The 11,705-nt window shown below is 39.4% G+C and overlaps 2 protein-coding genes across 6 annotated transcripts; one reads left to right on the forward strand and one right to left on the reverse strand.

Moving 5' to 3' along the window:
- Window positions 1-2,810: 2,810 nt before the first annotated feature.
- On the reverse strand, window positions 2,811-7,377 carry ccdc117 (coiled-coil domain containing 117). Of its 3 annotated transcripts, none has more exons than XM_010776778.1 (6): window positions 7,233-7,377; window positions 5,837-5,953; window positions 5,468-5,518; window positions 5,118-5,381; window positions 4,187-4,333; window positions 2,811-3,760 (listed from the first exon to the last, which is right to left on the reverse strand). In XM_010776778.1, exons 2-6 carry the CDS (start codon window positions 5,929-5,931, stop codon window positions 3,517-3,519), a joined length of 801 nt encoding a protein of 266 aa, XP_010775080.1. In that variant the 5' UTR covers window positions 5,932-5,953; window positions 7,233-7,377; the 3' UTR covers window positions 2,811-3,516. The 3 variants fall into 3 exon arrangements, with proteins under 3 accessions (XP_010775080.1, XP_010775081.1, XP_010775079.1); XM_010776779.1 differs by lacking the exon at window positions 7,233-7,377 and adding an exon at window positions 6,262-6,493 and having other exon boundaries at window positions 5,468-5,515; XM_010776777.1 differs by lacking the exon at window positions 7,233-7,377 and adding an exon at window positions 6,262-6,493.
- On the forward strand, window positions 6,594-11,316 carry tcn2 (transcobalamin II). 3 transcript variants are annotated; one of them, XM_010776775.1, is made up of 11 exons: window positions 6,594-6,659; window positions 7,520-7,554; window positions 7,835-7,902; window positions 8,325-8,514; window positions 8,628-8,797; window positions 8,889-9,041; window positions 9,419-9,591; window positions 9,686-9,860; window positions 10,387-10,567; window positions 10,668-10,786; window positions 10,899-11,316. In XM_010776775.1, the coding sequence occupies exons 2-11, from the start codon at window positions 7,550-7,552 to the stop codon at window positions 10,958-10,960; spliced, it is 1,296 nt and encodes a 431-aa protein (XP_010775077.1). In that variant the 5' UTR covers window positions 6,594-6,659; window positions 7,520-7,549; the 3' UTR covers window positions 10,961-11,316. The 3 variants fall into 3 exon arrangements, with proteins under 3 accessions (XP_010775077.1, XP_010775078.1, XP_010775076.1); XM_010776776.1 differs by lacking the exon at window positions 7,520-7,554 and having other exon boundaries at window positions 6,600-6,659; XM_010776774.1 differs by lacking the exon at window positions 6,594-6,659 and having other exon boundaries at window positions 7,441-7,554.
- Window positions 11,317-11,705: the final 389 nt, after the last annotated feature.

Here is an 11,705-nt window from a genome sequence, read left to right on the forward strand (position 1 = left end):
TGGGATTTCTCCACAGGGTTTTGGAAAATAGCTGGAAATAAGGTCTGTGGAAAACAAACCTGTTTGATAAATGCACGTTTTGTTTCAGCCGGATAATCTCCACATGTCTACCCTACTTTTATAATTTTGAATCATAAATCTAATCGATAGATTATAAAGGGTTTTAGGACGCGTCACTGAACCACTAGAAAACAACTCCATCGATCAAGCTGGCCGAAACGTTCTCTCCCTCTTCTTCTCATGCTCCCTGCTAGGGATGTCCCGATCACCTTTTTTTGCTCCCGATCCGATTCCGATCATTTGATTTTGACAATTTGCCGATACCGATTTTTCCCGATCCGATCTTTATGCAATGCATTAAGAGAAAAAAAAGCATTCAAGTTGTCCCTTAAATGTTATTTTTTTATTTAAATTGGATATTCTATCCAACATGGATATAGCTTCTTTCTTTCACAGCAGCATTGGATCAGTTCAGTTGTGCAGCATTGGATCAAAACAAAATAAAGCTTATCAGTACTCGTTAGCTTACTGCTACAATTAGACACTGCGCCCTGCCCACTCTGTTGCCAGATTTGAGAGAAATAAGCAACCAGGTCTATGAAAACAAGCCCCAAAGAAGCAACACATACATGATGTTGTGTAATTTGAAACCAAAACTAAGGCCTCAGGATGACTTTAAGACTTGAACATGGTCATTTTTGTTTTGTAACATTGAATAAAATAAAAACAAATAATAATTTAAAAAAATTTTTTTTTAAATCCGATCCCCGATTTTTTTCCTCCCGATTCCGATCTTTTGAAAATCACGTGATCGGCTCCGATCCCCGATCACGTGATCGGATCGGGACATCTCTATGTGTAACACTAGGCTCTAACAGAAACCTATCCTGAATACATTCATTATTAATGAATACCGCCTGTCTTCTCCCAATCAGGAAGCTCAGACACCAGCTTGCTCTCCCTGGCTCCGTGTTGTGGACTCTGCTGCCTCGCACAGCCCCTCAGACGTGGCTTCATTCAAGCTTCTGCGTTTCCTCCAGAGCCGAGTGAAGCAGCTCCGTGTAGAAAACCAGACCTACAGCTGGAGCCCATCGCCTGCAAACACTATCCCTTTAGATTTATCAGGATCTTATCTTACAACAGTGAGTATGTGTCTTAATAGCCACTAACTGCACTCACAGTATAAACAAAACAAGTACAGGCAGAAGTACGTACTGCATCTTTACATTTATAAATGACCAGTAGCACTGTCCTCTAGAAGCATCGTCCCAAACAGTCTGCTTCTCCTCAGAGGCACGCTGTCGCAGAAAGATACGTGTTAAAGTACTTTAATACGTACAAAATGACTGTAATGTGTTTTTATCATTCAGATTTCAATACTATCTCTGTGTCGTCCTCATATTGTTATAAAATGTAATACCAGTGTCTCCTTTACAGATCAACCAAGCTCAGGGCGTTGCTGGTAATATAAGTCACTGAACCATCAGGACAGTCTCAGGTTAAGGACACCTTACAAACACCATGTGTTGCATTTAAAGCTGTTTCTGTGGCAACATAAATGAATCATTTACTGTACATGTGCTAAAGAGTTCAGATTAACAAGCAGGTCACAGTGACAAATGACACAACCCAAGAGTTGATCATGAAGTTCACATTCCTCGTGTGAAGGCTGTCAAGTTTTATAGCTTATGGTTGCAATGAACTCTGAATGAGCGATGAACTGACTTTTCACTGAAAATCATGTGAGCAGATTTCAGAGAGCCTCGTAAAGCAGACCGGTCCTTGAAGGATTCCTTATGTTTAATCATCCATGTTCAATTACAATAAAATGAAATACAAAAAAAACGTTGAGTAGATTTCTGCCCAGTTCAAACTATTGGTTGCATTTATAACTTCTTAAATACCTTTATTAAAATATCTTAACTTCATAAAATAATCCACTGAGACTTTGTTAAAGATGGTTTCCCTATAATCACATCTGCTATCCCACATGCAGTCTGTTGTTTATGTGTTATCCCTGCTTCTGTACACACTGCGTTTTTAATAAATAAAGATCATTTATCACAGGGCTCCAATTGACCTTGAAATGGTATTGGTTAGTTTTAAATGTAGATTTGTCTTAGAAATTGAAAACTGTTGAAGAACCCAAAAAGTGAATACGTAATTGATAAAAATCCTACTAAGCTAATCGTCCTAAATACAGGGTATATGCAGGAATCCTGAAGTCAAATGTCATACTTTTAAGACCTTTTTTAAGACCCTTTCCATACATTTTAAGACCTCATCGCCACTTCCAGTCTTAACCGGTTACCTTGGCGACACACTTTACCTCACATTGACTATACAGAATTGATTGTCCTCCCTCCTTATCTTCCAACCATTTGCATTTCCCCATAACAATGTTTAACAACCGGCGTAAACGGACCTTCGCGCTATCAAGCAGTGAGCGTGCGATGTCCTGTTCAGATGACATAAATAAAGTACACAGAATCACACTACACACCTACGCAATGATTCCATTCAGGCAGACTGTAGAATACAACCTCTTTGGACAATTCATATACTTATTGAAAACAAGCTACAAAATGTAATACCTTGGAAAATGCCGTTTAATACCTTTTAATAGCCTTAATTTTCGCTAAATTGATTTATCAACTTTTAATACTTTAAGACCCCGCGGACACCCTGTAAATATACAATTGATGTATTGTTACTTGTTGCGGTCCATAGAGGTTAACCCTTGAAACCCTACTCTTCCCAATACTGCATGTAATGATGAAATCAACACAATATACATCCAACCAAAAATGGACATCTCTGGAAAATGTAAGAGTTTATTGAAAAACAAACAAGGTCATAACACTCGATGGCTAGTTGCAATTCTGGTCATGGATAAATACAGTATGAAAATACAATCAACTCATTAAAGGTGCATTTCCTTGACTTCTTTACTTACTAACAACTGTGGGTGGATAATACTCCTACCACAACAACAGCGAACAGGAAGTCACGCTTTGAGCAAACATGAACACACAAACAAACTCTTATGTCCTGGTAAATGCCAGAAGCTAAAACATAGAAAAACTGTACAAAACTCAGGTGCTGCACACTGAAGTTGAACAAAGATCAAAGTTATGTACAGTACATCAGTGAGTTGTTGGACAAGATTTGGCAAAAATGCTGTACAAAGGATGTCACTTGTAAGGGCAAAGGTTCATTCTGTAAGTCATATAAAACCAGTCGGGTAAGGCTGCCTATAGAAATGTATCTTGACATCATGTCTTGAGAGATTTAAATGAATAAAACTAGGTAAGGTCAGCCTTATTATTACATATTTCATATAGTTGATTGGGGTTATAGTCAAAAAACCTCAACGGCGTGACTGTAAAGCAAAACGTGAAATATTTATGTTAAGCCGAACTGACCGGTTTCAAGTGGTTCCAAGTCCTTCATGATCTTCTGTCGACTTCATTTCAAGTCTTTTACTTTGGCATGCTGCTCGATCATCAAGCACCATTACATCTCCATGTCCTCCTCTCCAGAGGTCAGGGCTACAGGGAAGCTGTACAGAGCAGAGTGTGTGTCTGCAGGCGGGCTGGAGGCGCTCAGGGGGGGGTGAGGGGTGGGAGAGGGACAGGGATTCGGGGGGAGCCGAGACACCGTCTGCTTTTTATGCTGTTTCTGTAAAGAGACCTTTCGCTTCCGACAGAAGGGATCTTCTGGAGGCCGCCACAACACCAGCTCCATGCAGGACTGGCTCCTAAAGAGACAGGAGGGGCGGGAGGTGAGATTCTAGGATCATTTCAACTCCTACATTTAAAAAGGGAAATAACGTAATTTTTTTTTTTTTTTTTGAGCACAATTTATCTCTTAAATATAAAACTAGTGGACTAATTCTTTAAGTCACAAAAGAGTCAAAATATAAAAGTCTTTTACAAAAAGTCAACCAGAACTATGTTTGTCTACAACAGTAACATGCTACTTGATGCAACAATGCTATCTAGAAATATCACATTTATAAATATAATGATATACACATGTAAAGGCCATTTTCCTGCCCAATACATGTTTGTACTTTACGTGCATTTTGCTGATAATACTTCTGTACTTTTATGCATCAGCGGAACACGAAGCCTATAACTTCATGAGACATTAAGCGTTTTAATAACAGAACGAGGATACGTACACAGACTGGGCCACTGTGTGCGGCAGGATGTCACTGATGCCGCGCTGCAGACCCTCCTTCAGACTGTCGGACATCACCAGCACTGGTCGTCTGGGGGCGGGCTCTACATCGAGGTCGTCATCCTCGTCGTCATCCTCCAGCGTTATCCTGATCACAGTATTTGCTTAATGCCTACAGTCTGTTATGATGTCACCTTTGCGTGTGATAACAACATATACTGTAATACTATCACCACCTCTGAATGGTGACACAAGCTCATGACACATAAGAAGTTGGACCGACAATATCTTAATAAAAATGTTTTCCACAAAACCAAACGGCAAGACAAGTAACGACAATATTGAATGGTCACACATGTATATCGTTTCTGACCAGGGAAGCGAAGTTACACTTATAACAAAACCAAACAAACACATTAACAAATTACATTACATGTTTCTTGTTAGACGCTTTTATCCAAAGCCACTTACATACTCAATACTGTGGACAATCCCCACAGGAGCAATTTGGGGTGAAGTGTCTCAGGGACACAACGACATGCTGACTGCAGTGGGGTTTGAACCTGTGACCCCCTGATCCCAACACCAAGGCTCTATCCACTGCGCCACACACCTCCAATATAAGAGTATATTAACTTTGTTCTATTTTAAAAGCAGAATATGTCAGCCTAATAAAAGTCAATTCAGTGGATAATCTAATCAGTAACACATTTGTGACCTTTCCAGGGTGACAATTATCTGTGAACATTTACACCTGAATTCATAAGTGTGTTAAATTGCAATACAGGACTTAATCATTTCACAGTGTGTCCTATTAACACAGGATGTCTAAGAAATGTGGGGGCTAATTGGAGGTAGGACTTTTCTTTATAAGGTGTGGGTGAAAGGTGAGCAGTCAGATAGTTGGTGGCTTTTTGGTGCCTCTTGCATACCTGTCTTCGATCTCCTGTAGTCTCCTCTGAGCGGCCTCTATCTCCATGCAGGAGCTCTCTGGATCGGGTCGGGGCAGCGTGGAGGAGGGCTGCGGGCTGTGGGGCGCTGGGCAGGGCTGTGGGGGGGCAGAACTGCTGGGCTGTGGAGGCAGAGGAGGGCGGCTGGGCGCTGAAGGCCAGTCATGATGAGTGCTAGTGTTGGAGTTCTCTGAAATGTCCACTTCTGCCTCGAACATTAACCTCCTCCTTTTAGCACTGCATCCTCTGAGATAAAAGCAAGATATTGACTTATTTTGATTTTCAAGGTTTTATGAAATGGTAAGTGAAACTGTTTTGCATATTTTACTTACTCATCATCAACTCTCCTCCTGTGCTTCCTGAGGCATCTCGTCTCCCAGCTGCTTTGGGACAGAGACAGGTGTGTTAAGACACTATATACCGGGTTCAGATTGAAAACATATTTCCCATGTTGCCATTGTATTTATGAAAAAAAGTGGCACCCAATAGTTTAATTTATTCATCAGCACTAACAATACATCAGCAATAACAATGTTCTTGCTTGTTTGAAGTGAATATGTCAGCACTTTTCTTATTGACCTTAGTTTGAAACTGTATGGTGTATTGCATTTAATTCGGTTTGGATAAAAGCGTCAACTAAATGAAATGTAATGCCAGATGCAAGTAGGGAATGTACACTTGCCAGAGCAGCAGTTACATACCTGTTAGACAGAGGTGCTCTCTGTAGGTGGCCAGAAGTACTTGGAGATCCGAGGTCAAATTCAGGATAGCTTGTGGGGCCTGAAAACGAATACATGGCTGGCAGAAACCCCAGCTCACTGCGTGGGGAAACAGGGTGATACATGAAGATACACAAGGGTCGATAGCTATAAAATATTGACACTAATCAGCTAAACAGTTGAAGACATTGTCTTTTACCTACGTCGCACAACAAGGTATAACACACTGTGCACATGGTTATCTAGCTAGCTACAACGCCACTGTTGCCTGTAACGCTACGGGTAAAATGGCTATAATTAAACCATGACACAGTAATACACAATGACAGATTTATCCCTACGCTGAAAATCAACTTTGAATAACTAAACCAGATATGTAACGTTAGTTTTAGTCATTATAGACCGACCTGTGCAGCTGCTCTGCCCCTTCGCCTTGTTGTTGTTGTTGTTGTTGTTGCTATCTTCAGTTTCCCCTTTGGAATAATCCCATTAGCTCGCGACAACAGACTCTACATGGTCTCACCGACATTACACTGATAACGTGTTAAAGCAGAAATAGCTTCCACATAGCAAAAAGTCCTTATGGGGTGAAGTGCTTGAATGGTAGGCTGGGTCAATCTGACGTTAGCTTGCTATTCTGAAAAAGTGAGTAGCGTGAGAAGTCGCCCAGGCTCCATAAAGTGCGTGTTACGTCAGGTGCATTGTGGGAATTGTAGTTACGGATGACAAACGACTTACTGAGGTTGGGAGCATAGACTGGGTCGGGAGTCACTAAAAAGTAGATTTCCTCAAGTACTGCTTTGAGGTATTTGTACTTTACTTTAGTATTTCCATTATATGCTAATTTAAACGTATACCCTTCTACATTTAAACGGGAAATAATGTAATTGTATACCACTACATGTATTTAACAGCTTTAGCTACTTTTAACAAAATGCATCTCTAAAAATGTAACTAGTGGACTAACACTAAGTCACGAAAGAGTCAAATAATTTGAATATTTTACAAAAACTACTTCCGAACTTTGTTTGTCTACAACAGTAAAATGCTGATGCAACAACATTTTCTAGAAATGTCTCATACAGTAATGCAGATATGTTACATACACACAAAAAGGCAATTTGTATGCACAATTGTTACTTTTTATACTTTAATTACATTTTGCTGATAAAACTTTTGTACTTTTACTCAAGTAAGATTTTGAATGGGGGACTTTAACTTGCAATGGAGTATTTTGAAAATAATGTATTGGTACTTTTACTCAGAAAAAGCCTATAAATACTTCGTACACCACTGCTTACAACAGAGTCTGTGTTAATATAGACAAGAAACGTTAACAAAGTGGTGTTTTATTGAAACACTAGTTGTTGCTACTTACCTTAGCAAACATTAGTTAAAATGTCAGTTTCCAGCATAGGTTTCCAGATACTGACTGGATTTGTGTAAAGCAAGATAAACACCTATTCTTGTTTTGTATGCTCGTGTTACCGAAGAGAATATATGATGACAAGATAGTTACCTCAACATCCCGATTATAGTCCGGCCCACAGCCTGTGTTTAAAAGCTTCCCACTTGCTTTTATCATCGCGTTGTCATCTCAAATGACCGGTCATGTGACAGAGTGAAATACTAGAGCTGTTTTCTCTGCCTCTGTTCTTTACTCAGCGTTTATTCTTCACACTGGAGTCGTTCCTGATGAGGTCAGACACTACTGTTTACTGCATGTAAAAGCTTACAAGCTAATGACTTATCTGCTGTGATACTGTTTTAATAACGATCTTATCATATTTACAACAAATCGCTAAAAAGATGTATATATACCTTATCCATGTGTGTATTGCAATTATTTTCATGTTTAGGGTTTGAAATCTGTTTTTGCTAAGAAAAATGTCTGGATCATTTTACAGTATATCTGTGTTGTTATCTTAACCTATGAGGCGTTTATATTTATGTATTTCCACTGTTTGTATTATCCACCAGGTTGCACAGAATGCTGTCTTTAGTAATAGTCGCAGGACTACTGGCTTTTGCCTCTGGTAAACCATGTGGTAAGTATTATTATATTCTGTAAACAAATCCAGTTTCATCAACTCATTTGAACCCTGGAAACCCCAGATGAACAAACTCTGATTCACTGAGTTTGACAGTCACTGATGTTGCAATCTGTATGACCTTCATGTTGCTTACTCTTTGACAAAAGTTGTGTAATTGAAAAATTCCATAGACCTGTGGCACCTTTTTGGTATTTTTAGTCATGTGGGTAAGATATCAAGGACAATGACATTTGGATATTCGAAACCTTTTTCTAAAACATATCACATTTTCAAAGTCGTTGTTTCCTGTTCTTCTGACCGCTGATGCTGTAATTCTGATTTTGCAATGCTCCGAAAGTTCATGTTGATGTCAGCAAGATACTCAATTATTTTTTATGTCTGCGATCAACATTTCTGAGAACCATTTTTTCTTCCAGAAACTCAAACATCTAATAGTGAGCTGAACATGTCACTCAATAAAAACCTCCTTCGCTCTCTGGAGACGCAGGAAGGACTCCCCAATCCCAGTGTCCACTTGGCATTACGGCTTTCTAACTTCCACAACCTTGCCAAGGAGAGCGAACACCTAAATAAACTGAAAAATGATTTGCACAATGACACTCAAAGGTACTGCACTGTTTGACACGACAAATTGCTTGCCATTCTAAATCTGTGTGTCCACTGAACTGATGTTTTCTGTGATGTTCTCACCTTAACCTAAGTAACTGTGTCTTTCTCAGCTCTCTCTCTAAGAGCCAGTCGGTGGTGGGCCTCTTGTCGCTGTACACTCTGGCTTTGAAGTCCTCCTGCTATGACCTCAACACAATCACCTTCACCGTCGGTGGAAGGAGTGAGACGCTGCTGACACACCTGAAGAATCAGATGGAACAAGAAAAAGAGCATATTACCTGTAAGTAAAGCAGAGTTTAAAGTTTATTTAGTGTATATATTTCATGTTTTAATATAACATTTTATTTGTATCCCTCCTCTCCTTTGCACAGTCAGCCACCGCCCTTTGACCAACTATTACCAGTACTCTCTGGGTGTGCTCGCTCTTTGCGTGAGCGACATCAGGGTCAACCATCATGTCACCCACAAACTCATCAAGGCAGCAGATCATGAGCAATTCAAACAAGGAGACACTGAGAGTACTGGTGAGTGTAACATGCCATTTTTCTCTATAATCTGTTAAAAAAATATCCCAATTCTTATGATATTAATTAATCCCTTTATGTCAGTCTACTTAACGCTGATACTGTGGAATAGGATGTAGGGCTGCTAACTGTTGGAGTAAAATAGTAGGACTTATAATACATGTGTTCTTTTATATATAACTTATAGAGTCACATTTCAGACTTCAAATTCATTAAAGTGAACTGCGAAAAATTAAGATATCGGGTATTCTCATCAAAATGTGTGTTTATTTGTGAGAGGAATCTGCTAGTTGGTAACAACCCTCATTTCTTTTTTTTACGTTTCAAGTTAATATTTTTCTTCAGTCAATTACACATATTTTCTCCTCTTTCTCTAGATACCTATGCCATGGCTGGAATGGCCCTCCAGTGTGTGAAGGACGCTGGTTCTCATGTGCAGAACGCTATGGAGCTTGACACAGTTCTCAGCAAGATCCAGCAGAAGCTCTTGGCCTCGCGTAGGGACGACGGTCATATTGGCAATGAGTTCAGCACAGGCCTTGCAGTTCAAGTAAGAATGTTTATTTTTCTATTTCATGCATAAAACGTTAAACAGCTAAAATGTTGCAGTCTTAATGTACTTATTTTCTGCCATTGTCTCCAAGGCTTTACTGGCCATGGGGCGCCCCGTTTCAGAGTGTGCTGCCTCGATGGAGGCCATGAGGACAGACGCCAGAAACAACAGATACCATAACGCCATGGCCATTTCTCAGGTTCTGCCAGCTCTTCAGCAGAAGTCATACCTGACAGTAAAAAGCAAGGAGTGTCTCAATGAGGATGGTATGAGCAGCATTATTTCTACCCTCTGTGTTCATCATGATTTAAAGGTCTCCTATCATGCTATTTGTAGGCATATATTATAGGTCTCAGATATCTAAAAAAATATAAAAAACATGTCTATGAAGTGTTTCGCTCAAAATACCAAACAGATCACCCATTCTAGCCGTGCCTCATATCCCTCTATTTCAGCCCTGTTACTAAAGTGCTGATTCTGGGTATAAAGCTTTAAAAAATATATATATATTGAAAGAAAAAAAAAGTGGGGGTGGAGCTTATGAATGTGTTCAAAGCCAGCCCACATTTCCGATATTACGTCATATCGGCAGCAAATCTGGATCACCCCGTTTTTAGAGATTTGGGTACGGAGGAAAAGAGAGAGGGTTTTATTTTCTGTGTGAATTCCCCGACACACCGGGGACACATATTTATGTATTAAAGACATCAAAAAGGGCATTTTGCATGATAGGTCCCCTTTAAATCTGTTTCTGTTCCCTTAATGGCTGTGTCATGGTGTGTGTCCTATTAGACACTCTGGTGCTGGAGCCCATAGATCCGGTGGTGGTTTTACCGAGTCAGACCAAAGTGACAGTGACGGTGGAGGTGGTGATGTCCAGCGGAGCAGCTGCTCTTTACTCTGTGGAAGTGCCAAAGGGAAGGTCTCTGTTGGAGGCCCTTGAACTTCTCAAAATTGAAAATGTTGGATTCACGTGAGTTCATATACTGTGTTATTGTGCTTCTCAGTTTTTTTTATAGCTTACAATAATTCATGATGAGTTTGATTGAGGACCATTTGATGTTGTTTGGCAGGTTTGACAAAGAGTCCAGTCTGTGGGGACCTTTCTTAAGCATGGTGAACGGAGAGCAGGCGAGACAGAACGACCGCAGATACTGGCACCTCTCCTCTGATGGCACTGCGCTCAGCGAGGGTAAACACACCTAAACACAAACATCACATATTACACTGTGACTCTTAAATAGAGCATACCCTTCATTCTGTGATCTGTGGCTTTGATTTCACTCTGCTTTTTGATCCCACAGGTATCTCCGATTTCAAGATTGATGCGGCTCAAAAGATCACCCTCAAAAACACCGTCTACTAAGAGTGAGTCACTGCTGATGCAACAGTGATTTATGAAGATCAGAAGAAGTTCCATTTTGTTCTCTTTTCTGCTGTTTAAACCGATGATTATACTTAAAATGATAATACTGAAGATCCCATAAACTGTGAATAATTAGTCGGACTGGTTTCATAGAATTTTTGCATTTCAAGTAGGTTTGAAGCTTGACATTTTATTTCATTTAGAACTAATTGAACAGACTTTGCTGTGAAAATTATTGCTTTGGTATGTAAATTGTAAAATAATGGATTGTTAAATCAGGCATGAATGTGTTTTCCAATATCTTACAAAATGTGCTTGTGCTTTTTCCAAACAAATAAATGGCTTTTTAAAAGGAAGACTTTCTATAAGTTTGTATTTCTGTTACAAACAAAATTATATTATTATTATATTATTAGACCTGTTAAGAAGAGAGCCAAACAAAACTTTGGCATTTAGTTATTTCCTAAAGCTGACATTGTATATAGGTTACAGATGGGAAAGTTATTTTATTGAATATCAAATGTAATAACTACATTTCTTTTAATTCAAATATATTAGGGAAAATAGCTGTAAAGCTTGTTATTGTATTCACAAAAACAATGGGCCATGGACGCAGTGAAATCATATATCTGTGGGGGTCGCTAATACATTACCAACAACCATTATTTTAATCACAAATTAATGCATGTGTCAATGTAATGAGTATTATTTACGTTAACGAGGTAAATAGGCTAAAAGAAAAATA

Source organism: Notothenia coriiceps, unplaced genomic scaffold (genome assembly GCF_000735185.1).
Source record: "Notothenia coriiceps isolate Sejong01 unplaced genomic scaffold, NC01 NC01_scaffold00017376, whole genome shotgun sequence".
Classification (NCBI taxonomy): domain Eukaryota; kingdom Metazoa; phylum Chordata; class Actinopteri; order Perciformes; family Nototheniidae; genus Notothenia; species Notothenia coriiceps.